The sequence below is a fragment of the Histoplasma capsulatum genome (assembly GCF_000150115.1).
Source record: "Histoplasma capsulatum G186AR genomic scaffold supercont2.10, whole genome shotgun sequence".
NCBI lineage: Eukaryota > Fungi > Ascomycota > Eurotiomycetes > Onygenales > Ajellomycetaceae > Histoplasma > Histoplasma capsulatum.
In genome coordinates, this window is record NW_025544810.1 from 17,455 (window position 1) to 43,737 (window position 26,283).

Here is a 26,283-nt window from a genome sequence, read left to right on the forward strand (position 1 = left end):
TCTAGATTGCGGACTGCTAGGGTTAAGTTAAGAGTTATTCCAGTTTAGGACCATTAACCAGATAGAAGAGAGAGAGGTAGTTCTTTTTGTTGTTTTTAAAGTTAAGTTCAAACGGTTTAGCTAGAGCTTTGTTAAGCTTCAGGGTCTTTTAAGTCAAGGTCTGTTCCTGGCACGGAGGGCCGTTGAACTGGTTTCTCCACCCCTTCCCTTTACTGTGTCCCCTGTTTCTATAATTATCCCTGCGGGCGGCTAGGTTGAGTCTTGAGTCTTGACATGTGCGTTGAGTTTCGGACTAAAGAATCAGCACGCATTATGTAGAAGCGCTACAGGGCTAGATATGATATGGGACTGCTGAGTTTTGCCGGCCAGCCAGCTATTCAGCGTGAGTAGGATAGACAAGATACGGCCTGAACGAGAGGCAGGCCCGTTGGCTGCACCGCGTAGAAATGATGATCGTCTGAGGTCGCACTGCCCGTCATATCCCACGGAACCGGCTCTACGGAGTTAACTATGATAACACCCAGCATCTGCAGCCTTCTTTTTCCGTCGACTTCTGTCCAGACTCGTACTCTGTGCACAGCGCATCTGATATCAACCCAGGCCTCATCATTGGATCCCGTTGGCTGTTGACGGCCCGCATCACGTGTGCGGGCTGTTGTTTGTGCTTAACCGCATGTGGCAGCAGCGGTCTTGGCGGCCCCGGGCCCTCAGCCCGCCCTCAGCCCGCGGTTTGGTTTGGGCGCTGGGAGGTTGGGGGCTGGTGATCAGGTTAAGGGCTGGTGCGGGTTAGGTAAGGGGGGAGGTTCATCGACTGCGCATCGACTGCATCAACGGCTTCAACTCCTCCGCCTCAGCCATCCTCTCGCATTCCTCCAACCTCTCCCATCCCTCATCCCTCCATCCCTCATCCCTCCATCGCTCCCTCCCACTCTCCCTCGTTCTCGCTCTTCTCTTTTGTTCACGTTTCCTTTCTCTCGCTCCCCCTCTCTCGCTCTTTTCTCTATTATTCTCTCCCTTCGTTCCGCTCACAACGTTGGCTCCTGGCGGCTGTCCGTCTCTCTGTCAAGCTTGCCCGTCTCGCGCTCTCTCTCTGTATCCCCTGGTCTCCTGGTTGTCACGACTTCGTCTCCCGCTCATTGCTGATGCTCCAGGGGATGTTGGTCGATTGTTTGCGGGCCAAGCTGCTTCGCCGCCTGTTGGTCTCACACTGACAGACTACTGCACCGCACCAATTAGCCCTCCACCACACCCTCCCTGTTCTCCCATTATCTCCTTTCTACCTTCGCAGCCAGGTTACGGTTACTCTCACTCACAAAGCCCTCCTAATTATCGTTACTAGCTATAAGCAATACCCGACAATCTGAGAAACAAAGCAAACCGTACAAAGCAAACCTTACGTCGTCATCGTCAGATATCTTGGACCCAGGAACCTAAATACCTCTCTCTCGCGCACTTCTGCGGCTAAGCTAACAAGGGTGCTTGGGCGCTGGCTTGGGGGGCTGCCAGGTCACGTTTCGGTGCTAGGAACAACCACCAACCCCCAGCTGTATACTTCCCCCTCCTCCCTTGCTCTCCTCACCCTCCCACTTCTCCCTGACAGTTTTCTATACGAGACTGAATTTGAAATTGCACCGTTGCTTTGATCCACCCCTCCCACGAGAGCTCTACCTACGTTTCCTAGCCAAGCAAGCTTCTTCCTGCAAACATACTGCTACAATCGTCCACAAATACACATCCTGGTCTTTTGATTGATTGATTGCATTTATCTCCCCGATATACCTGTGATACCCGACGTCCTTCTTCGGCGCCTTCTACTTTTAATTAACCCTCCGTTTTCTGACAGCCTAATTTCGCTTTGCCTCACCTACCCAACGAATATTCATCGCCACAAATTCACTCGGTTCCCTTCTCGAGATTAAAAGCAATAATAAATATCCTCGCAATTTGCATTGGTGGCTAGGATAGACATAAATCGCACGGGTTTTTTGGGTTTGGATTGTGGGTGTAAAGGGATTCTCATTCCTCGAAACGACCCCCAGGAGGACGAAGTGCGGAAATGCCTCCTCCTGGTGGGCGTGCTTTCCCACCAGACCTAATTCCAGGCAACGGGCCTAGGAACAATGGGGCTCAACCGCCGACAAATCTAGGTGACCCGGGCATGTACGGCGAATCCTACCAGACCCAGCCTCCGATAGGTAATATGTCCAGTTCCACCGGGTCCGCCGGCGCGGGAGTCCCGTGGGATAATAATAATAATTCACCACCCATGGGCGGTGGTGCTTTCGACACCGACACGTATCACGCGCCGGACATTCGCACTGGGCGGGGACCACACCCCTCTAACACTCAACAAGGTGGCGCAGGATCAGGATCAGGCCCACGCGACAGGCCTCGCCTAAATGGGGGATCAGGGAGCAAGTCTCCTGGTGGTAGGACTTGTAGGCGATGCGGGGAACCCCTCCAGGGCCAGTTCGTGCGGGCGTTGGGCGGCACATTTCACCTGGAGTGCTTCCAGTGCAGTGTATGTTATTGTTCTTTTTTTTTGTATCTTGTCGTTGCTTACTTCGCTTGTCTTTTAATTTGTTTTTTTTTTAACTTAATAATAGGACTGTGGCGATGTTGTCGCATCGAAATTCTTCCCGGTGGACGCTGAGGATGGCTCTGGCCAATACCCTCTTTGTGAGACGGATTACTTTCGACGTCTAAATCTCCTCTGCTATGATTGTGGTGGTGCGCTCCGTGGGTCATATATCACCGCTCTGGATCGCAAATACCACATCGAACATTTTACTTGTTCCGCTTGTCCAACCGTCTTCGGAGCACAGGATAGCTACTATGAACATGAGGACAAAGTATACTGTCATTATCATTATTCAACACAGTTCGCCCAAAGGTGCAATGGGTGCCATACGGCAATCTTGAAGCAATTCGTCGAGATCTTCCGCAACGGCCAGAATCAACACTGGCACCCGGAATGCTATATGATCCACAAGTTCTGGAACGTCCGGCTTGCGCCCAACGGGCAGGAGTTTGTGCGTCCAGAGTTGGATATCGAGGCTACCGAAGAAGATCGCAACTTTGTCAAGAAGCAAGAGGATAAGATGGAAGAGAAGGTGTACCGGATATGGAGCGTGCTGTCTACATTCGAAGAGTCGTCCGCTGCTTGCATCTCCGACATGTTATTACATGTCAGTAATGGCGCGTACATCGATGGTGTTGTTGTTGCGAAAAAGTTCATCTACCATGTTGAGGTTCTGTTTAAGGCTTTGGATGGACTTGCTGCTGCGATATCATATCGAAAGATGAAAGGTAAGGAAAACGGTTCCCATCTGTTTCCGTTCTCTTTCGTACTTACATTAACGGAAAAAAAATGGAAATTTAGATCTGCAATACGGTCGAGAAGCCAAACTCCTGTGCAAAAAAATTGTCGCATTTTTTGCATTGCTCTCCAAAACTCAAGAGACGGGTGTTCGTAAACTTGGTGTCACGCAAGAGTTGCTGGCCCTTGTAACGGGGCTTGCCCACTACCTAAAGCTTCTAATCCGTATCGGTCTACAGGGTGCTTTGAAGTTAGAAAGGGAGATCGACAACCCGGACGAATTATACGCATTCCTAGATAAACTGGACAGCCTGGGTGAATTAGATTCCATCTCAGCCTCCAATCTCACAGATTCTATGACCCAGCTCTCAGACCAACAGTCCGATTGCTGTGCTGCCTGCAACGACCCAATCGATGATGAATGCATAATCCTCGGCCAGCGAAGGTGGCATTTGAAACCTCCGCATCTCGTTTGCGGCGCTTGTCAGAATGACCTCACTCTGGACCTGCTCAATGCGCGGTGGAGCGAGGAAAAGGATCGGCCATTCTGCCGCATATGTGCTGAACGGGGAGGCCACGCGCCGAATGGACAGAAAGGGTTTGCTTATGTTAGCAAACTGCAGCAATATGTATTCTTGCTGCAGGTGGCTCTTGCGAGACTGCTTTCGGTTTTACGGTCTGGTGGGACTCTGCCGCATACCTCAGGTACTAATCCTGATCCTGTCACTTTTCTATTATCCCATTTACTGACTTGCGATATACAGACGATCCAAACCTGAAAAGCTACGAAGCGAACGATGGCCACCGTCTGAACGACGCGGGAGAACTCCAGACACCCCAGAGATCAAATACCCGATCGAGATCGTACGGGGCAGGCGGTGCACGGGACGAGAACGCCGGTTCATCGTCGTTAGAACAAACCGTCGGGGAAATTCGAAGACTCCACTCAACCCGCACAGAACGCACTCTCTCCACAATATATAAGAAAGCCCACGCTTCACGAATCATTGACGGGCCTCAGGGAAGATCTGCACGTCCCGGTTCTCCAGGTGCCAGCGGGTCTGAAACGAATAATCCAGGTTTCCAGATTGTCGAAGAACGAGATGCTTCTGGCGAGCCAATTAAAGACCTGACATTTGGAAACCAGGACGCGCTGACGCTGGATGATATCCCAAGAATCGTCGCAGCTGAGCAAGCTAAGGAGCAGCGGCCTAATGCATTCCGCCATGCTGGAACTAATCTTGTTACCTCCGGAGGCCGACCTCCCAAACTAGTCAATGGACACCAAAGGGAAGTATCCGGCCCCGCCGACACCCGTGGCGACACCGGCGCGCCTAGAACCACAAAGTATTTCTCCGAATTATCTGCGCTGGAGTACTTTATTGTCCGACACGTTGCCGTCTTGTCCATGGAGCCACTTCTAGAAGGACACTTCAATCTGGAAGAACTCCTGGGTCTCATCGAGTCGCGCAAACCTACGATCTGGAACATCTTCGGCCGCGCGTTTAAGAACGATGGCCGCAAAGGTGGGAAGAAGAAAGGCGTCTTCGGCGTCGGTTTAGACGCACTGATCGAGAAAGATGGGACGGAGTCAACGCATGGTGTTGGTCCGGGCACGTTGCGTATACCGACGTTCGTTGACGATGCGATTTCCGCTATGCGACAAATGGACATGTCTGTCGAGGGAGTGTTTCGGAAGAATGGTAATATCAAGCGTCTGAAGGAGACATCGGATATTGTCGATACGAAGTATGAGCAGGCGGATTTCAATAAAGAGAATCCGGTGCAGATTGCTGCGCTGCTCAAGAAGTTTTTGAGGGAGATGCCGGATCCGTTGCTTACGTTTAAATTACATCGGCTGTTCCTTGTTTCTCAGAGTAGGTTATCCACTTCCGCCATTTCTTCATTCTCTCTCTACCTCTTCTCCTTTACCCCCTACGTAATGATGAGGCCTGACCAAATATATTCAGAAATATCCGATCCCGAAAATCAACGGCGTGTTCTGCACTTAACTTGTTGTCTACTCCCAAAGACACACAGGGATACCATGGAGGTTCTCTTTTCATTCCTCCATTGGGCCTCCTCGTTCTCTCATGTCGATGAAGAATCTGGCAGCAAAATGGATATCCACAACATCGCGACCGTCATGACTCCTAATATTCTCTACTCGAGAGAGAAAACAGCGGGGATGGAGGATAGTTTCCTGGCGATAGAAGCTGTCACTGCATTGATAGAGTACAATGATACGATGTGTGAGGTGAGCTGAAAAATGAAAAACTCCCAAACGGCCACGCCGGAAGAGTCACTATGGGAAAATACTAACTACCCTTGTCATATAGGTCCCAGAACATCTCCAATCCGTCCTAACGGACTCATCCCTCTTCAACGGGAGCGCAGAAATAACCACCAAGGAAATCCTCAAACGGTACGGCGGTGACCTTAGCAAAATTGCAACCCCGCAACGCGCACCACCCACTGCGGAAGGCACCCCGGTCCGCACCGGTTCGGGCCGTGCGGTCAACCCACCCCTCGCCACGCGCATTGACAAGGATCCTTCCCAAGCCAATGCGCGGCAGATGCAAACCTCTGTCCGACATGTGCAACCTGCTGGAGCTGGAGCTGCAATGGGTGCCGCACCACCACAAGGCCCACAACAATTCGAACAGCAACAACAAACACTCGGTTCACCGCCGATGGAATATGATTACGGCTCGCAGCAGCAGCAGCAGCCACATCCCCGATTCCCAGATCGCAGCGCAAGTGGAGATAGTTATACCAGCCAAACACAACAAGAGCGGCAACAGCAGCAGCAGATGGCATTTCGACAGCGGCAGGCAGCTGCCGCAGCGGGTGGACCTATATAAGAACGTTATCTCACTCTCCCACTCATTTGACTTGGCTCACAAATATTAATAAATAACACTGCGCAGAGTCGAAATATCGAAAAATACTTTTGGGGATTTCTCGTCAGCCTGTGGCTAACTGGGTTATCTTGGGGTTTTGCTTTTGCTTTCCAAACCTTTTTTTTCGTTCCTTTATTTTTTTTTGAATGACTTCTTATTTCATTTCTTACTTGTTCCTCTTCCTCGTCCTTCCCCCTCTTCTGCTGTCGCTGCTGTTTCGCTTTCCTGGACGGAAATGCAGTAACCCTTTCTTCCTGTGTTGTGTGTCATGTTGTGTCTGTTGATTGTTTCCGTTTGTATTTTCATCTCTTCTCGCTTTATCTTTTTAGCGTTACCGTTATCGTTGAAGCCTAGAGAAAAGGAAGAATGGGGAAGAGGGTGAGGCGGTGGTGATCGAGAAAGTATGAAAAACAAAATCAAGAAAAAAATACCGTCTAGTATTGGGATGATGGACGGAGGGAGTGGTATGACATGATATCATCCTGTGGCCCGGCCGCCAACATTTACCTTTTTAACCTTTATTCCTCCTCATCCCCTATTTCGCTTCAACCCGGATTTTCCTTTTACCTCTTATGACCAACTACTTTGCTTGCCCAACATAACATTTCACCTCACATATACCTACCTCCCTTCCAGCGCTATTTAGAAATCTAACACCATTTTCGTTCGTCAGGAAAGCTCTGGTTACCCATTTTGACCTCCCCCTATCCCACACTATTCCCCTATCTGAATTAAGTAGTATCTCTTCCTTTCGAGGAAGCGGTCTGTGCTAAATCGTTGTACCTATTCCTTCGCTGGCTCTTTGTCTTTTTTGCTCTATTTTTATTCCAATGCTTCTGCCCTCCAAATGTCTCGTTCCCTATTTTTCCCTTTTCTTACTTTTCTCTTTTTCGTTACAAAAGATTACCCTATAAGCTATTGACTTTTTTTGTTATTTATTTATTCCCTGGCCTCGTCCACCTATTCGCGCGTTCTCTTCTCTTCACTGTTTTCTATTTTTATCCTCTCTTCTTTTCGTCTTTTTTTTTAAAAAAATCTATCCTTTTCAGCATATCCATTTTAAAGCATCCTGTATCTGCTCTCGATCTCTCTCTCGCCCACACCCACTTTTTTTATTATTACATTTATCATTTTGTCATCAGATCAGCTTCTCAGGACGCTGGCACTTATTTTACGTTTCTTAGCTTAATATATTGAAACAAAGCCAAATAGTTTTTTTGTCCTTTCAGAGTTTCTCGTATCGCTTTCTAACTAATGCAACCCCTGTCCTTGATGCTCTGTAGTTTCAGGTTCGTGCTGAGGTATTGGCTCTCAGCTTCGAGCTGTCGAACAAAAGGTCGCCATCGAGATTCTGAACAAGCCTACTCACACGTGACTTCCCGCAAAGCCGCGCTAATACAAATACAGCCCATCCCGACAAACGACAAAAGGATATATCTGCGCAAATTAAAACAAATAAGGATAAGAGTATCCCACGTCATACATCGCTTGAATCTCCTGCAAAACTCCCCTCTCCACTCTCCAGCAAAGGAGCTCCACGAAGGAACACGAAAAAAAAAAAAAAAGCAAGCCTGTTCTCTTTCGCCGCCCAAAGATGACGGCCCCATCCTCCACAGCCCTCCCAGACCCCACGCATCGAAAGCGCGAACTGCCACAGAACGAGCTAGAAGCGACCTCGCAGCTGAAACTGGGAGAATTCCAAAACGTACCGACGCTCTCGCTATCAGAGGCGCGGCTGGTTATTAATAAGGTGCTGGATTTGAGGAGGAAAGGCGATCATAAGTTTGAAGAGAGGGAGTATGTCGTTTTGATTTGTTTTGTTTAACCCCTATTTTTGCTTGTGTTTTTGGGATGGGAGAGTGTTGGGGAGGGCTGCGCGCTGGAGGTTGATCTTGGAATGTAGCGCGTGGTGGATATTGAGCTGAGATGCGACGTATCCCAGCAGCAGAATTGGAGAGAAGCAGACGACGGGCGGGAGAGGAGAAAATCTAGAATATATGGTTTTTCTAACACTTTGTTTCAGGACCCTAGTAAAAACGCAAGATTATCTTGAGCTCTTCGCGCGGTTCAAGGAGAAGGAAAACATCGAGGCTGTCGAACGCTTGCTATCTGCACATACTGAGCTTGAGTTTTTTGAGCGGTCGCAACTAGGTATGTTGCATTTTGTGATTTGTGCGCAGGCATAAAAAATATACAGATTTGCTGCAGCCGCGGTTGCGCAACGGAGAAAAACCGCGCCTCTAACATTGCTTGCTACAGGAAGCCTTTGCTGCAACGATGCTGAAGAAGCCAAGTCGCTCATCCCCAGCATCGGGAATAAAATCTCCGACACCGAGCTCCAAGAACTGCTAGACGAATTGACGAAGCTGAGGAACTTTGTGGAGTGAGAAGACCACATTGTCGTGCTGCTTTTCTTTCCACCTTTCTCGAAAGCATTAATGCTTATCTCTCTGCCCTCTTTGGCTTTTTGGCCCCCTTTTCATAAAGCAAAGGATAAAAGTCACGGAGTGTGTGCGTGTACATGTGATTGATGGAATGGAACGCAGTCGAATTAGCATTTTATGATGAGTCATGATGGATATATAAGATATGTGACTCGTCTCTCTGGAGATGCAAAAAGCAATCCAGAAAAATTGAAATACGGAATATTCTATTGTATCCCTGGGTACAAAATGGACTACCCGAATGCGAAAATTGGTGGAAGGTATGAGATCGGTTGCGCAGCGCGCCTTGAACCCTATCATGGCAGCACCAATACATATCCATATCCCAGTGCCCGCCTACTATTTGCTTTACTTCTTTCCAGCAGACATCGTCCGAATTCCGGTCCATAGGCTCTTTGACGGGAACAAACATCCATTGTGAAACCGACTCTACGAACGCTGGTAATATGATACATTTGCAATGTAATTGTGGGACTGGAGTTTGTCCTGTATACTAATCGAAACCTTGGAGCGGGAAAATGGTTCGTTCACTCGAGAAGATGTGGGACGGACATGTTAATCGAATAGTAATAGAAAGATGTACCACAAATAGAACGAAAATTGCTAGTTTTTCTTTCCTTTTCTTTTTCTTCGCTTGATCGATGCATTACTTCGAAGGACATGAAGGGCTTGGTGACATCCAAAGTGGTGATATAATGCGGGATAAATTGAATAAAAATTTACCCTACGCCGCTAATAGATGTACTATAAATACAATTGTAGAATATGCAAAGTTAAAATAGACAAAAAGAAACAGAAGTTACGCCTAATTCTTGACATTCCAAACTCATGGATACGAAAATGGTAACAATGCGAAACACCGCTTTCCTAGAAACCCATATATCTTTCCACCCCTTATCGCGCCCGTCACTCAAGCCTTCTTAAATGCAACCTCAGCAGGTAATCTAAAAGAAGCACAGAACATCTTTTTCGTCGGCGATACAAGTCTCACGCTCCGAATTTCCAACTCCCGGCCCTCATCCTCAGGCGTTATCTTAAATCCAAGCCGTTCAGAAATGCGCTCACAGATATCTTTGCGCTCAAGAGCCTCATCCTCGCTATTCGTCGAGAAGCAATAGACATGGATGAGCGGCAGTTTGCGGTCGGTGTACGGTTCGAAGAGCTCCTGCATGCCGGCGTAGAGACCGCGAAAGGCGTCGAGGAACTCAATCGCAGTGGCCGGCAGGTTCATGACGAAGTGGTCAAAGGTTCGCGGACAGGTCAAATATTCCGTGTCGAACGCTTTTGGCTTCCGTTGACGGATCGGACTATTTTCGCGTTCCGCTTTAGGAACCTTGGTGCGGTGGACTACGGTTCGGGGATTTCCTTGGTATAGCCTTTCGGTAGCGAAGCGGATGAAATCGCGGCCGTTCATGTTGTGCGCTTTCACGAACTCTCTAACTTTGTTCTTTGCAGCGCCGCGCTCCAGACATTCGTAGCCATATGGATTTAGATCGTTGGCCCAGACGAAGACCTGCTTCTTTCCTGCCGGGATTGAGAAGGGACCCACGCCAGCCATGACGTCGCAAACAGCCTCCCCTTTTTTGAATCTGCTGACCATACGCTCATGCTCGGTGGCTAGGCGTGTGTTCCAGTATACTTTTGAGTAATCGAAGGAGTATTCGCAGTCTTGCTCGTGTACAGTGACGAGCATATCGTCCTCTCCGGCTAGCACTTCGTATGAAAAAGTGCGGAATTCGCTGTGGGATCCAACATCATCGGTTTTGTTAATTACTGTTCTGGCTTGAGGATGTTTATCTCGTAAAATCTCTCCCAGAAGGTATTTATATGGTAGATATTGTTCGCGAAGATTGAAGTGAGCTATTGGAAGGGATTAGAGTTAGAAACGAACAAATTGACAACCGCAGCTGTTAGAAATACGTACCAACATGTCCAACTTGAGTAAATCCAACAGGTAATTCATCCAATTTTTCGTCCGGAAGTATAGAATCGATGATGTCCTCTACCCATCAAAGGATGGTTAGCAATGGCAGTCTTTCATCTCTTTATCAATCACGGTCGAGGACAAACATACTGTAAGTGAAATAGTCGTAATCAAGCAGCAGGTTGAACGGACGAACTTCCACCGATTTAGCCTCAACTAGTTTCTGGATAGTAGGAGACCACGTCGTCACGTCTATTTATTGTGGGAACGAACGTTAGCACGTTATGCACACCCGACAAGGGATCGGTTCCCAAGTCGAAGCCAGAAGAGACAAAAAGCTGGCTAGAAGGCGATAAATTGCACACACCATCGGCCTTGATACCCTCCCTAAGTAGCAGACATTTTCGACCGTCCTGCTTCCCGTCCTTTCTACCATACCAGTGATCTGTAACATTTTCTAACGGCCCCTCTCGCGCGGCGCGCACGGGTATAATGCGATTTGCCAGCAACAAGTCCTGACTCTGGAGCAATTCACTTTTTATGGAGCCAATGGATTGTTTGTCGAAAATAGTAGCAGCGGAGAGAGGGACGGTTTTTTTGAAGAACGAGCGGTCGAGGGTCCGCATCATGCGGTTGACCGGTGCGCGGAACATGTCTGATTCGCTGGTGGAGATGGTATTGGCCGCCGTCACGACGGGCGAAGAGTTGTTAGGGAAGGGAGAGGAAGAGGATATGGAGAGGGATTGCAAAGTAGCAGCCTCTTCCATCTAATCGCTCTCTTAAATCATGTATGTTGGGTATAAAAGTGACGAGAGGAGGGCGAAGAGGTAGAAGTTCTTGCGTTTGCGTGGAGAATGGATTTGTAGTTTGCTAGGCCATTATGTGGATATACATACGTAGCAGTTAGGTCGTATAAGCATATATCTAAATTATGTATAAGCGCAATTTCGAGCGACTGTCAACAGCGTTTCGATACTAGTAATCTAAGATCATGAGTCTCAGGAGTGGATAAAGATCTTGGAAAAAATTTGAGTTAGGAAATCACGTGGCTTATCTTATCAGCACAGAGACATATGGAATTGCCTCACAAGATTATGAAAATGAATAATACCAAATATTTAAGATAAGCTAAGTATATATAAATCCCTACCTCATGTAGTACATACAGAGTATACACAGGCTGTCTCCAGAATCGCGACGCTTCCCCCTTGACGATAAGGGGGGCGGGGCCAGGGTTATCGCCAAATCCATCAAATCCATCAAATCCATACTAAAAAATAAACACCAAAAATGCTGGTATAAATGCAAGTTCGAATTCCGACAGATCTGCGAATCAGTGGCGACAAAAAAACAGTTTACATAAAAATAAATGCACACACGCATCTAAACCCTACCCATCATCCCTCTCCTCCACTCTTTCAAGACTTTCAAATCTAGCCGAATCCTTACTCAACCTCCCAAGTCTGAACCCTTCCCTTTCCGCCTCAAGCACCGCAATCCTTCCCCTCAGCGTCTGTATCTGTGTATCCCTATTCCTAACAGCGGCTCGCGAAACATCCCTTCCCTTAATAATTGCCTGCGTATGTAGATATTCCGTGTTCAGCAATGTAACAAGCTCCCGCTTAGCGGCGGGAGATAAGGCGATGTCATGCTTGGAGAGTACGGCGAGGGTATTGGAAACGATTGTGCGGGTCTTCTGGGGGCTGATTGTAGATGTGGTGGTAGACGAAATGACGGATGGGGTGGCAGCGGAGGGTATGCTATCGCTGTGAAGTAAGGGTGTGGAGGGGTAGCGGATTGGTGTTGGTGTTGGTGGGGAAGCGAGATCGGATTGGTCCGCTATCGTGGTACGAGGTGGGGTTGTTGCTGTATCTTGTCCGTATGTAAAGATGCTGCGTGTTGTTTGTGGCGTCGAGAATCGGGAAAGGGATATGGAAGGCGTGGGGTTGGGACGTTGGTATGAAGCAAATAATCTAGTTGAGGGGACGGGTCCGAAAGGATCATCCAGCCCTGCTGGATCTTTATTACGCTCACCATGCGCACTACCATCTCGACAAGTACCACGGGCACCGTCACCCTCATCCTTGCTCACAAATAAACCCCGTCCATCTCGAAACCACCCAGGGCTTTTTCGCGGAGTACTTGGTCGAAAGGTATCTTGTTCCTGTGTCTGTCGTGAGTTCTCCTGTCTCACAAACTGCTCCACAAAGTTCTCGTCTATATCGTCATCCCAACCAAACGAGTCATCTTCACCACCTATTTCTTCTTCATTTTCTCTTTTAATAGAAACACCCTCCACCCTACTCTTCTTGCTCGGCGATCCCAGCTCGCTCACGCTATTTAGCCGATAACCATAGCTCTGCTCATAACCATAGCCCTGCTCATAATCACGGCTCCTCTTCTTTGTCGCTGACCTGGGCGTCAGCAATCCAGTCCTGGTATCGATGGAGGCCTGAGCCAAAGGCCGCGATGGCGTTTTGCTCATAACGCCGCTGCCGATCGTATTCGAAGTGGAATACCCGGTTGCTCCCGCTCCCACTTCCGCTTCCGGACTCTTCAGCACCTTCGCCATGTCACGTTCCCTAATCACCGCCTCCTCCCCCCACAAGAAGAAATTGCACCGTTTCCCCTGCGGCTTTGGACATGTGTAGACTGCATTTTCTTATTAGTCGCAGGGCACCACAGCATATCAGCATTCATTACATCCTTCAGTGACTTGACAAGGGGTATCGGCACACAATCAAAAAGGTAGAACCCAATATTGTAAGACATGGGGGAATGTCGAATAGGACTTACACCAGCGCCCGTGATTCTTCCCTCCATTTTTTGTCTGAAAGTGGTCGGCCCACCGGCGCGGCTCGCAGTTGCAATGCCATTTGCGGTTGGCAAATAGGCCGTGGAGCGGGACGGCGGTGGAGCGACTGGGGAGACTTCGCGGGGTGGAGGCGGGCGGTTTATTCCTATCTCGAGTTGATGGGGTACTGGGTAAGGGGTCATGACGGGAAAACATTTCATGTTCATGCGATTCCTGTTGAGAGGAGCGGGGGTCAAATCAAGGTCTCTTTGGCTGGTAACGTCATGTAGCAGGTAGGTGGAGTAAGAAGGGGGAATGGTTGTCCTAAAGGTTTGATGAATTATCCGTTATCCCCATTAATACGCAAGTGTCGCTCACCATCAAACAACCATGAACTAGATTAAAGCAACGAGGATAAAAAAATGAATTAACTATCCCGAATTCATGTTTCTTGGCTGGTGTGGTCGCCATGGGAACGACTCATCGAGAGCGAGATCAAATTAAGGTTATTTTAGTTTAACTCTAAAGGAGCCGCATGAGAAAATCGGTCTTGGCGTCACGCTAAGAATGAGCATCGAAAAGATCTCGAAAAGATCTAGTTGATACATCATCCCTCCTTAGAAAAGAGGAAAAGAAATCCAATCCCACACTGCCACAGAACAACAAAGGTGGGGATTGAAGGGCGCCCTGAAGTCGCCCTCAAGGATATATATTGGGAAATATTTCCAAACAAAAATATATATGTCTCCGGAACAAAGTTCACAGGGAACCAAGGGGCTGAAAACTGAGCAAAAAAAGAGTGAACGACTAAATTGTTGTTTTATCAAAAAAGGGCTTAGCAAACTCTAACCCTGAAAACAAAAGGGCGTGGAGAAACAGGCGTAAAAAATTCAGGAATTGAAAAGAGTCAAGGAAAAAAGGTTGGGGGAAACAACGACAGAACGAAAAGGGACCCAAAACTAAGAAGTAAATCAGGTCTTTGTTTGTTAAGAATCCAAACGAAAATGGCTCAGACTCCCACGGTAAAGCGCATACAATGGAATAATCCAGAGGAAACAAAAAATGAGGCAAAATCCCATTCAATCCTATGTGTATGGATCAATACGTATGGGACGAAGAAAGAGTAAAAGGGTAACACCATCCCGTCACGCCATCGACACCTCGGTTCAACAGAACGAACACTGTACACCTGCACGTAGTAGAGTAACTGGCCCAAACACCCACCTAAAACTGATGGGGTAAATTAAAAGTGAAAATAAAAGAAAAAAAATGAAAGGGCATCTAAAGTGAGAAATATAAGGATAATAATGATAATAATAAACAACACTCGGGATCCAACCCAGGGATCTATCACGGTTGGCGTTGCCAATGGCTCATAATCCAAGAGAGAGAAAGAGCGAGGAACGAAAGATAAAAACTAATAGAACACAGAGTCTACCCAAAATCCTAACCCAATTATTGTAGGGGAAAACAAAGAAAGAAAGGAAGCCCTATTTCCAAAAAGGGAAAAGAATATATATATGGAAAAAAAACCCACACACCCCTCCTCTCAATCTGCAAGCACAGTCCTCACCATCGCCCCAAATGACTCTCTCATCTTCAAAATCTCCCTGATCTCTGGCTTGACGGGCTCGCCCGCCGTGCGACGCAGGCGCGCCTGGCGCTTCGAGCGACGCTTGCGCTCGACAGAGATGGGGTCGAGATCATCTTCGGCCGAGTCTTCGTCGGAGGAGTGCGAGGCCATGTCGTCGATGGCGAGGTCCTCGAGATCGGCCTGATTTCGTATTTGATTTGTTAATAATGTTTTCTTTCTAGTCTTTTCTATTCTATTCTTTTCTTTGTTTTATGTCCCCGCGACGTAAGGATACCAACAACAGGAATTGGGCATGGTATACAAAACAAAAACTGTCTTGACTCACCTCATCCAGCCCAAAATCACTCCCCCTAAAAGTCGCACTGCCCGGCATCTCCGAATCCGCTGCCGTCCCAGACCCTTCCGCAGCCATCTTTTGCCGCGTCTTATCGTGGTGCCACTTCTTGCGATCTGCATGCCACTTGACCAGCGAGTCAATCTCCTTCATCGCTAACTCAGGGTCAATCTGGCCCACAGCCACCGCTCCGCGGAACAGCGCGTTCATGTCCAGCTTGCCGCCGCTGCGCGGCCCATGACGGAGGAAGTGCAGGATGTCCTCCAGCCAGCCCATGAGGGCGTCGAAGAGGCCGTTGTCGTGCAGGTGGACCTCGTGGACGAATTTGTAGAAGCTGTGCTGGTGGCGGGCGCAGAGGTCGATGAAGGCCTGGACAGTCTGGTTGGGGTCTGCGGAAACGTCTTGGCGCTGCGCGCTCTCGATAACAGCGATGGCGTCATCGGCGAACTCGGCGAAGTCGGTTATGCTGCTGTAAACGTTTGCAGACTTGTAGACACGGACGAGGGGTTCGTAGAAGATTGTGAACAGGTCGCGGAAGAGTTGGAGGGTGACGGGCTGTGGGTAGTTAGTATCGCTTGTCTTTTCGGAGGTTGGCCGCAGGAGCAATTATTTATTTAAATATTTATATTATTTTTTCCATACCTCTTCGATAACGCTCAACATCATGGCCTTGTCTCGCTGACGTGTTAAAAGTTTCAACAGCTGCTTCAGATACGCAAACCAATGCGCACCCTGCTGCATCTGCATATCAACCTGCAGGTGAAAACATTAGCAGCTGCCAAGAATAAAAAAAATAAGTAACGGTAAAGAATCGCAAACCTACATTCTCAACCGTATTAACCCACGCAACATAGGAATTAAAAACTTTCTCAATCTGCGCCGGACTAAGCTCGGGCTCGATATACTCCGACCTCAAAATCGCAACCACAATATCGACATCCTCCTCTTTCGCCTCACGCCTCAGCTCATCCTTCACCTGTTCGTCGGCTGCCGTGAACGCCCGCAACTTGTTGACAAGGACAGGGTCTTCGATCTTGGCACTGAGCGTGTCTATAGAGCGCTGGAATGTCTTGATGCCGTCGTGGATAGCGAGAGAGAAAATGCGCTGGAGTAGCGAGCGGGAGCCGAAGGGCTGGGCGAGGAACAGGTCTAGAACGCCGGACATGACAGCGGCGGGGTTCGCGATTCGAATTACGTTTTTCATGATGGTGTAGGGCACTAAGGAGTGGATGCGTTTTGCTTGGGCGAATAGTTCGGGGGAGTTGTCTTCCGCCAGGAAGAGGTGATATATCGTCGCGGCAACCCTGGACAGGGGGAAATTAGTGTCCACCTAAAAAATGTAAGAATATAAGATCTTTGTATAACCTACTCAATGCGCAGCCATTCTGCAAACTTTTGATATTGAGGACTCAACTCTTCAACAGAGTTCTTCACGCGGATCTCATGGAATAATTTCGTCAAGCCATCTTAATTCGTAAAAGAAAAAACAAAAATCAGAAAATGGTTAGCCCAAAAAATCCTTACTACTTTGTAGAGTGTGGACGATCCAGAGCAGCCAGAATAGCCAGGCCAAACACTTACTATTCTCGACGATATCCTGTCGAAACTGCTCCATATAAACATCCAGCTCCTGCGCTCTTTTCCTTGCAATCTCATAAAACTGTCTCTGCTCCTCAACCCGCTTCGCATCTAAATCCTTCCTACGCTGGATGTCCATAAGCTCCTCCTCGTTCAACGTGATCGGGTCAGCTGTGAGGAACTCCTCCAGCGCCTTGGATTCCGCGATCCGCGGGTTCTGCAGTAAGGTGCGCAGGAACGCGCGGAGGGATACTCTCTGATTTTCGCGGTACAAGGAGACCGTAACCTCCGTCTTGAGGTCACCTGTCGAAGGGCGTGGGGTGACCGTCGCTGACTTCAGCTTTTTGGTAACCGATGAACGGGAGGAGGAACGATGGTGGTCCGCGTTGTTGACGGTGAGAGTCCGAGCGGAGCGGGAGTCGTCGGTGAAATTGGCATCTTGAGTTGAGACGGAGGAGACGGACGACGCATCATCGTCTCCGCCTCCTAGGATTGTGGAGGAAACAGAGCCTTTATTCTTCCTTGGTAGCGGTGGGAGGATTTTCCCGGGCATCTCGGTACGAAGGCGTTTATGGAGTTTGGCGAACTCGCCGAACCGTCGACCGACGTAGCGATCAGGCTTGCCGTGTTGTTTCACTCTAAGGATGAATTCCTATAACCAGGCATGGACTGAATAAGCATTCACTGGTTCAATATTATATATATATATATAATATTGTGAATACAGAGAAACGAAGGGAGGATGCCTCCTAGCGCAAACATACCGCATGCTGGTGGTACCTAACTGTCCGCTTAACCAATGTCGTCCGGGCGCCAGCAACATTTACATCCCATCCGTGTATGGCATGGCCCTCGGGGATATTAACGAGCAACCCTTGTTCATTAGCACTGCGATCCACCACCTCCATTTCCGAGAAGCGGATACGTTCTTCATAGCCGGACGCGGTGGGGATGCCGGAGACCATCATGAGCTCGACCAGCTTCTCACACTTCAGCGCCAGCTTGCGCCGCTTCGTTTCTTCGTGCCGGTCTTCGCTGGAGGATATGTGTTTGTTCGCGAAGGACTCGAGGAACTTTTGTGTTTATGACACACCACAAACATTAGCGTACGTCACTTCAATATGTGGTAATAGAGTAATGGAGCTAAATAATAATGAATAAATGAATAAATAAATAAATAAAAATTTCATACAGTCTGCAGCTTATCCTGCCAAAATTCTTTCTCCTTGGCCTGATCCAGGAACGGGAACTTGCGCACATGCTGGACGAATATGAACCTGAGAATGGGCAGCTCTGAATCAATGGGCGCTATCTCTCCAAGATCCGACTTGAAGGGGGCCCCAAAACGGCGGAGGGCCGTGGGGGAGTTGAGTTCTGCAATCTCCGCGCGGACTTGCAGCGATATCAATTCGCGCTTGAGATCTGTTTTCCTCCCATGTGAGTTTTTGATCGAGTGAGGTCGGTTAGCTTTTGGCAACCCCGCAGAGAGCCAAACAACATTTGAGCAGTGAAAAGGAACAACAGAAACGAAGGAGAACAATGTCGGAGTGTGTTGACCAGTAGCTTGGCGGGGTAATCGGAGTATGACGTACAGTGTTCCTGTTTGCCGGTCAAGATCTGGCCGGGAGGAGGTGCAGGCGCTGGAGTAGGAGTGCCATTTTCCATATTCCCAGCGCTCGATAACGAGGTGAGTCGTAGGGAGTGAGGAAGGTGTGGTTAAATTTTTGCGTGTGGTTCGAGAGACGGAGGTTGAAAAGGTGATCAGCAAGGGAAATTAAACTTGTTAGTTCAGCCAGCTAGTGCGCAACTCGGGGGAGTACACTCGGGAAATCTAAAGGATGACGGAGGGATAATGAATCCAATGTATTTCTATAAAGGAGCGTCGTGGTGGGGGGGGGTGCATTATAAGCAAGCAGAAGGAAGAATACAAGTGCAATCACAGCCAATGCTGCGATGGTTGTGGTGGAGATGGCTGGTGATTGGTGGTTGATTGGTGACGAGTTCTGCGTTTTGGGGCTGGAGCCTGCCAAGCCTCGAGCCTCCCCAGCACTGGCCCAAGCAGGCCCGTATCGTAGCACACATCCACCAGAGCCAGAGAACTCCCATGAGCACCTTCAGCCACAGACGCAGCAGATATGGAGTATGGAGCGCTCTTATTTGCTATTATTGCCCTGTACTCCATACCTTCCCTTCCAAGACAGCCCTGTCCCCGTCCCCATATTGCCCTACGAGTGGGTACTCCTACCCAGCATACTACAGCGTAGTATGATGCAGTGGTTTAGCGGCGTGTAACTCGAGGTAATTAATTGGTCTTCGACTGCTTGCTCCAACAGACACCAGACCCCCAAACAACGTCGCCTCAGCAGCTTGCCCTGGTTAGCTCCGTCGTTGCGCGGGCTCTCCATGTAGTTACCGACTGCCGCTGCCTAGACCGCAATGACGTAAGGTATTATAATTCACTAACTAACTACCTAGTTGACTAGCTATAGAACTAACTCGTTCAGTAACTAACTACAGATTACCAGTCAGCTGCGTGCTGATTTGTCTGGTTACATGTATGGACAGTACAGGGCGCAGACCCCTGCTGGTAGTACGCGTAAGAACAGCTACGCGTACAGCCAGTCCACACAGAACATGCAGTTCTTGTTTGGGGGTTTCATCTCCACGAGTAGATATCTATATATATGTATTGATCCATCTCGAGAGTACGGAGAGCATGCATGAATGTAATCACCCCCACCCATCCCATTGCCCCATCACCTCATGCTTTTGAGAACTCACTCTTTTCTGCCATCAATTCTACCAGTATCAAGGGCAGATCACAACCTCAAGCATAAACAAGACAAAATACGGATGATAATATAAATAAATAACTTCCCCCTTTTTCTTTTCACATCTCACCATTTAACCCCATGAACTAACCTGACGGGAGAGAGAGGAAGAAGGGTAGGAACGGGCAACGTTGTATATTCGATCGGAATCTTCGTATGGCAGGGCAAAACAATACATGATGGAATGTGTTTGAACAACAATCAACACATAAAAATCTGAACAAAATGTCGTGAATTTGAGAAGGGATCTTCTTGGAGAGGTGAGGTGCGGGGGCATCGCATACATTCAGTTGAGAGGGATTACAAACTAGGGAAGGGATAAAAATAATTAAGGAAAACCAGAAAAACAATTACAATTATGAATGCAAAAGGGGAAAGAAAAAGAAGCTAAAACAAAAGGGGAGGGGGAGAGGGGGGGGTTGGGGTGAGGAGCGTCGTAATGAATTGCAAGAGGATCAGAAAGCCGGGAGTAGAGAAATCAGATGGAATGGAGAGAATAAACATTTCAACTAAGATGATAAAGTTGAGAAGAAAAAATAAAATAGAATAAAAAAGCCTGTTCTGTCCGCTCTTCATCCTTTTGCCTTCGAAGCTTGCCGAAATCTAAAATCCAAACACTAAAACTACCATTTAGAAACCACCCATAATATACTCATCAACATCCCTATGCAAATCCATTGGATCAATCTGATCAGGCCACCCTCTTGCTGCATCAGAATCCGTGAACCGTCCGCCATCGCCATTGGCGAAACTATCAAGTGCCGGGAAATTGTGAACATTCCGCTGCGACCCCAGGCTGTGGTCGAAATTTGCATGCTTGCTAATACCGTCAATCGACGTAGTGGATGGACTTTCTAAGAGTGTAAAATCACCATTCGGCTTACCCATGCCAATATGGCTGTTGTGATTATGATAATTGTCATAACCATCGTGAAACCCTTCATCCATATCGATATCCAAATCCAAATCCAAATCTCTTTCCCGCTCCTGGGAGTTGGGCGAATAGAGCATCAAATTACCCTGGCCGGCAGAAGAGAGGTTATGGTTAATGTTGGACTTCTGTTGCGGCTCCGGGCATGTTGGAGATGGATTCCGCGAAAAGGAGCGCAATCCGTGCACCTCGACGGATTGCGCGGGCGTGAGTAACTGCATGTTCATGACTGTGTACTCATTGTCAAGGTTATCGAAGTCGACGTTGAAATTTGGGGTTGGATGTGTTGGTTCGAAGGGCGATTCGTCCGTCAGGCTACCAGGTCCCATAGGCCCGGTTCCATCGGGCGTGGTCGCGCTGGAGGGCACGGAGGGAATGTGCATGTCCAGGCTTGGGACATATTCATTTGGATCACCAGCTTCCAAAACTGGCCTGGGAAGGCACTGAAGTCCAATTGTGGTGCGAAGGGGTTGTGATATCGAAGTCATCAAAAAGGTTGTGGTTGTGGTTGAATCCGGATCAGTAGGAAGGTCATGATTGTGTGATCCATCTTGTCATCTAGTGGCTCACCGCACGAAGGGCCGGTATACTGCAAGCTCTGATCGTAAGGCGAGACATTAGGCGCATAAGGGGACGGGCCCGGATGGCTCTGAGGAGTTGGTAAATCCATAACTCCTGAATTGGGAGTTTGGATATTAGGGGTCCGAGGAGTGGGCTGGCCTGACGTTGATCCCGACACTCGGCTGCCGCTTTTGCCGTTGTTCTTGGATCGAATATAGACCCACCCGTGTGCTTTTTCCATATGCTGCTTGCAATTGCTCTGGCGCTTGGACTGGTAGGTACAAGGAGCAAAGTGGCATTTGAACAAGGGCGGGGATTTGGAGTGCTTGTCATTCACATGACGGTCTCTCTCTTTCTCAGTTGGCCAGCCGATTTCAAAATATTTGCATGACTTCTCTGCACATTTCCATGGCCTCGAATGAGTTTTCTCATGTTTACTGTTATACATGTCAGTGAGAAGCTACAAGGAATGAAAGAACAAAAATAGCCCGACTAAAACGAGGGCAGGGAACATACGTAAGATCGCAGGGTCTCTTGAACACTTTATCGCAGTCTTTGCATTTCTGGTTAATGTCAAGAGGGGGAGCATTTTTCTTTCGTCGAGCCATCGAACGAGCAACGCCGTCATCGCATGATTCCATGCTCAGGGAGCGTTTCATGATTGGGACAGCAGGCGATGCCTTTTCATCGTACGGGTTTCCAGTACGAAGGGAGATAGCTTGCTTATCCTTCTTTCGTCGGACTAATTCAGCGGGGCGTCCGGTTGCACCCAAGCCGCCTTCAAGGGTGACTTCCTCATCACTGAGAAGCGAATTCCGTGAGCCTATGTAAACAGTAGAAGTGGTATGACCTAGAGCGTACACATACGATGAATATTCCATGTTATTCTCTGCTATTCTCGAGCGGGGGCGAGGGCCCTGCCTTTCTCGAGTAGCACCGACCAGAGCAGCGTACTGTCGCATCTGTTCGACGAGATCAAGGAAATAGCCGTTGGTATACGGACGATCGGATGGCCGTCGTTGATCGCGGTCATTCAAGTACCCAACCGTAGTATGAAGGCACTGGATGGTAAATTCACAGAATCCGAGGTAGACTGCTTTGGATTGGGTGTACCGCTTTAAATGACGATTGATGGTATGAGCAACGTCCGGTACATTATCAGGGTTGCGAATCTGACTCACCGGAGCTAGGAAAAGAATAGTCTTTTCAAGATCTCGAAGACAGGCGATCTCTTTGCTCTCAATCCGCTGGGGTACGCTACGGATTAAAGGATGGAATGGGGAGAGACGTTTTTCACGAAGAATAGGAACGAGAATAAAGCGATCGATGTGCTTGCGAGCAGCAACGCCAAAGCTGGGGATTTGAGCTAAGGCAGTGGTAGATGAAATAGATCTAGTAATGGCAGATTGGGTTGAGACAATTTTACCCTCCTCTTGAAAGGAATGAGTAGCTTTGCGAACTATAGTCCAGGGAGGGTTAGAAAAAGTGGCTTGGACATTATTGATGCGGGTCAAACAGCGCACATACCTTGTTCGCGTGTATCGACAGACGAAGACATGCTAGCACCGCTGATGGACGAACCGATACCACTGTCACAGGAAAGACGACGGCGTCGATCCTGATCGCGGACAGGTTTGAAAGTTTTATCTTTCTGTATTGAGTCTACCTCATTCATAGGGTCAGTGTTAGTCATTCGGGCCTCCGGCATTCCACGCGGAACAGGCGAGTCGTTATCACAGAAAGTGTTGTCCAAACGAGGAGCAGAAAGGTCGCTTCCGAGACCATAAGGGCTACGCTCGAACTTGTCTAAGAACACGGCCCTTCGTCCTTCACCGGCCGCAATGACATCCTCCAGAGCCTTGGGACAGGTAGGAGAGCGTCGAAGCAGCGAGTGGATGTTGAAGATTGGATCAGAGTCCTCAGACGGCGGGGTCGTTGGAGAGTGGAAGGTGGCACCTTTCTTCAACTTCATGCTATGGGGTGTTGAGCGACATGTTGAGTCGGATGACGACTGATCTGAAGTAGAGGACGAAGAAGTAATCGAAAGATGGGGGAGGTTCTTATGCTGAAGAGGTCGACGGCGTGAATGAACCTGGGGTGCGGACATACTTGCGACGAGGTGGGAGGGGGGGAGTCCCTGGCTTTTTGTAGGAGAAAAGAGCGAGTTAGCACAAGAGCCAAACACAACCACCTCTCTTTTCTCTCGACCCTTCCCCACCTTTTCATCAAGGGGAGGACATCGATTGGTATGACTCACCTGGAAAGCAAAAGTGAATTAAGGCCACTATTCAGAATCAGGAACCGGGATCTGCGGGACAAAGGGTCTGGAGGGAGTCACCACGACATCTTAGCAGGCTTGTTCACAGCGCAGCAACTGATATATAAAACACGCCAGGTGGCCAATTCAATTGACTTCCACTATACTGACCCTCAATTCAGAATGGACGCCCAGATGATTGGCAGTATAAGGGTAGAATACAAGAAAACTAGATTCAATGTCTCTCAGATCACACCGACAATCCCCTGGACAGACCATCCACTGGAGAAATATCCAAAGGATGAGATGAATCCAGATTGATTGAGAAGAGCTGTATGAAGACAGAGCCAAATAAAAAGCAAAAAGGATGCTTGAAAACGTCCCTTGAGTCAAAAAGCAAAACGGTATGAGAAAGGAAGCCAAAAAACAAACAAGCGCTGGATGACGAAACGAGCCGGAGACGCCTGGCGAGTGACTCGCGGGCTGTTGAGGGTGCAAATGGATGACTGAGGATCGCAGCACAGAGACTGGAATGAAGACAAGAGCGAGAGATGGAGATGAAGGGGGTTAAGAAAGTGCACGGGGGAGAGCCGGACAGAGGGTCTGGCAGAGGGATCCGGCCGTCGCCCAACACGAGCCTGCTGAGCAGCCGCGTACCAAGGCGAAGCATCGTGTCTGCCTGATAGGCGAGCCAGGACCCCCGCTGATTGGCCGGGTGCTGGACCCACGGGGTCGGCGCTAGACTGCTTCGGGGGTCGGAGTTAGGTGAGGGAGCGAGCTCCGATGCTCTTTTGTCAGCGGGAGTGTCTTGTACTGTACAGTGCGCATCTGCCGTTGAGAAAGAGTGAGAAGACTCAACGAGTCTCTTGTTTATTGCGCACTTGTCCGCTTGGATGATAGACGATAAGAATATGAATCTGCCTACGTGTCTACAGACTACGCCAATGAAGCTAAATCAGAGAATCAGAGTATCAAACATGAAAAGACCCGCAAATTAGGTAGCAGAATTCCCAAAAATGTGATCTGTGCAGTTCAGTCGGGTCCAGTCCATCCTCTGTATCTATGGACGATGTATCAGTAACTTACCGTTTCGGCAAGCCCTCGCTCAGCTTCCATCCCAGGTCCCACAGCCACAGCTGCTTGCTCCAAAGAGGAAAGTCACAAAAAAAATACAACGATACCCAAATACCGCGCACATACGATCCATACCCCCCCAGCCCACTCATTTTCAACCGCTGTTTTGGGCCTCAATTTGGTGCGTTCTCCTCGCCCGCCCGCATAGAAATCTCGGTGACTCAAACGGTTTGCCGCTAGTTGTTTCCATACAATACCGCAGATGACCAACCCCAGAACCCCCCAGAAAACCCCCCCACACGTTGGTTCGAGGGACTGAGCCCTGTCTGGCTATTTCTGTCCTGCGCACTTGACCCGGATGAGCCCAATGTGCTCGATTCTTGTCTGTTGGCTTCCCGAAGTGGAAGCTTGTCAAATCAGCCCGGAGATTTGACCATGCTCCTTGGCATCCGGAAGATGCGTAATCGAGCCTTCGTCATCCCGCTATGAGGGAGGACTGGAAGATGTCCCGTGCATCGTTTCTTACGTTACTATGCCAGTAAACAAGAAGAATAATAAACCAACACGCAGGAGCAGTTCGGCGGGTAAGGCAGTCAACGGAGAACGGCCCGCGTCGGAAGAAGCAGGTGTCTCTCCGAGTCCCAGAGCCCCAGGCTGCGGTTTCAATTAAAGTTTTGCGGCTCAAAATGCCAAGGGGCCGATGAACAGCTTAGGGCATTAGGGTTAGTTACTGTGACTGTTTTTCGCCACCAAAGGTGAAACGACAAAATAACAGAGCGACTGCCTCTCCGCACTTGACAAGTGAACATTCCATTTAATTCTTGCGCTCCGATTCTTTCTCGTTCTGACCCGTCAAGATACAGGGGTGAATCCTAAAAGCGCATCCGAACACAATTGAGTTCCTTGCGCACATGATCGGGTCGAGAAAACGGTTTGGCCTCAAAGCAATATGTTGCAACTCTTGTATTCTCAGCAACATCAGCGTGAACATCCAACCTTGGGCCTAAAACGAAAAGCCAGTCACGAGTGGGGGACGTGGTCGGCGACGTTGTCATGGATGCAAAAACTCCTGCAGCGGATGTTTCATCAAGCAAGCCATCAACAGCAGCAGTAGCACGAACAAAAGCAAAGCAAGGGAGGAATGTAAACCTGCATTTCCGCACTTCTATTGGCCAAAGCAGCCTGCAACATCGAACGTGGCCTGCCGAAAATTTTCGTCAAGCTGGTTCAAATAAGAATGGATGGATGATTGAAGAGTAACAGGTATAATCGGGAATCAAACGAATATCCCCCTTGCGCACGAATTAAGAGGTCCGAAGCCATTATGGTTACATCTGTCTGCAATTGACCTCGTTGCCCGCGGAAAATTCTGTTTTGTTTTGTTTTTTTTTTTTTTTTTTTTTTTTTTTTTTGGGGGGGGGGGGGGAAAGCCCCAGAGTCTGTTCATCTTTCACAGCCGGGGGAAGATAACATCATAAAAACAATAAATCTTGGAACCTTGCCGGGTGAACGGGCCACCGCGCAATATTCTTATCAGGCTGCTGAATGAGCTCCCCTCTATCATGATTATTTTCAGATCCACAGGGACGAACGAAGCGCACACCCTGGATATCGCTGTTCGGAAGATTTTGGAACAAGTTACCCTGAAAATCGCCAGGGGCAATGGGTCACCCACCCGCATCGGGTTTACCGCATTACTCCATGCAGATGGAACAGGAACAAAACCAAGAAACAGAATC

General features: G+C 48.7%; 8 protein-coding genes across 8 annotated transcripts; 3 read left to right on the top strand and 5 right to left on the bottom strand.

Annotated features, from left to right (window-relative positions):
* Nucleotides 1-377: 377 nt before the first annotated feature.
* HCBG_06653 (uncharacterized protein) lies at nt 378-858 on the bottom strand (the record flags this gene model as incomplete). Its single annotated transcript, XM_045433702.1, has 2 exons — nt 378-652; nt 813-858. 2 exons carry the CDS (start codon nt 856-858, stop codon nt 378-380), a joined length of 321 nt encoding a protein of 106 aa, XP_045285183.1.
* Nucleotides 859-2,056: 1,198 nt separating this feature from the next.
* HCBG_06654 (rho-GTPase-activating protein) lies at nt 2,057-6,183 on the top strand (the record flags this gene model as incomplete). The annotated part of the gene is made up of 6 exons (XM_045433703.1): nt 2,057-2,521; nt 2,607-3,309; nt 3,383-4,024; nt 4,084-5,196; nt 5,290-5,576; nt 5,659-6,183. The coding sequence occupies 6 exons, from the start codon at nt 2,057-2,059 to the stop codon at nt 6,181-6,183; spliced, it is 3,735 nt and encodes a 1,244-aa protein (XP_045285184.1).
* Nucleotides 6,184-7,816: 1,633 nt separating this feature from the next.
* HCBG_06655 (polymerase II polypeptide D) lies at nt 7,817-8,609 on the top strand (the record flags this gene model as incomplete). Its single annotated transcript, XM_045433704.1, has 3 exons — nt 7,817-8,019; nt 8,246-8,373; nt 8,482-8,609. The coding sequence occupies 3 exons, from the start codon at nt 7,817-7,819 to the stop codon at nt 8,607-8,609; spliced, it is 459 nt and encodes a 152-aa protein (XP_045285185.1).
* Nucleotides 8,610-9,364: 755 nt separating this feature from the next.
* Nucleotides 9,365-11,357, bottom strand: HCBG_06656 (tRNA methyltransferase Trm5; the record flags this gene model as incomplete). The annotated part of the gene is made up of 3 exons (XM_045433705.1): nt 9,365-10,526; nt 10,741-10,842; nt 10,958-11,357. 3 exons carry the CDS (start codon nt 11,355-11,357, stop codon nt 9,577-9,579), a joined length of 1,452 nt encoding a protein of 483 aa, XP_045285186.1.
* A 623-nt stretch (nt 11,358-11,980) lies between these two features.
* On the bottom strand, nt 11,981-13,587 carry HCBG_06657 (uncharacterized protein; the record flags this gene model as incomplete). The annotated part of the gene is made up of 2 exons (XM_045433706.1): nt 11,981-13,225; nt 13,387-13,587. The coding sequence occupies 2 exons, from the start codon at nt 13,585-13,587 to the stop codon at nt 11,981-11,983; spliced, it is 1,446 nt and encodes a 481-aa protein (XP_045285187.1).
* Nucleotides 13,588-14,933: 1,346 nt separating this feature from the next.
* HCBG_06658 (PX domain-containing protein) lies at nt 14,934-18,555 on the bottom strand (the record flags this gene model as incomplete). The annotated part of the gene is made up of 9 exons (XM_045433707.1): nt 14,934-15,158; nt 15,304-15,867; nt 15,955-16,065; nt 16,136-16,616; nt 16,682-16,778; nt 16,894-17,542; nt 17,655-17,963; nt 18,083-18,312; nt 18,483-18,555. The coding sequence occupies 9 exons, from the start codon at nt 18,553-18,555 to the stop codon at nt 14,934-14,936; spliced, it is 2,739 nt and encodes a 912-aa protein (XP_045285188.1).
* Nucleotides 18,556-18,843: 288 nt separating this feature from the next.
* Nucleotides 18,844-19,182, top strand: HCBG_06659 (uncharacterized protein; the record flags this gene model as incomplete). Its single annotated transcript, XM_045433708.1, has 1 exon — nt 18,844-19,182. The coding sequence occupies one exon, from the start codon at nt 18,844-18,846 to the stop codon at nt 19,180-19,182; it is 339 nt and encodes a 112-aa protein (XP_045285189.1).
* Nucleotides 19,183-20,351: 1,169 nt separating this feature from the next.
* Nucleotides 20,352-24,696, bottom strand: HCBG_06660 (zinc finger transcription factor ace1; the record flags this gene model as incomplete). The annotated part of the gene is made up of 8 exons (XM_045433709.1): nt 20,352-21,084; nt 21,228-21,650; nt 21,730-22,672; nt 22,741-23,186; nt 23,323-23,350; nt 23,471-23,497; nt 23,903-24,420; nt 24,557-24,696. 8 exons carry the CDS (start codon nt 24,694-24,696, stop codon nt 20,352-20,354), a joined length of 3,258 nt encoding a protein of 1,085 aa, XP_045285190.1.
* Between the last annotated feature and the right edge of the window lie 1,587 nt (nt 24,697-26,283).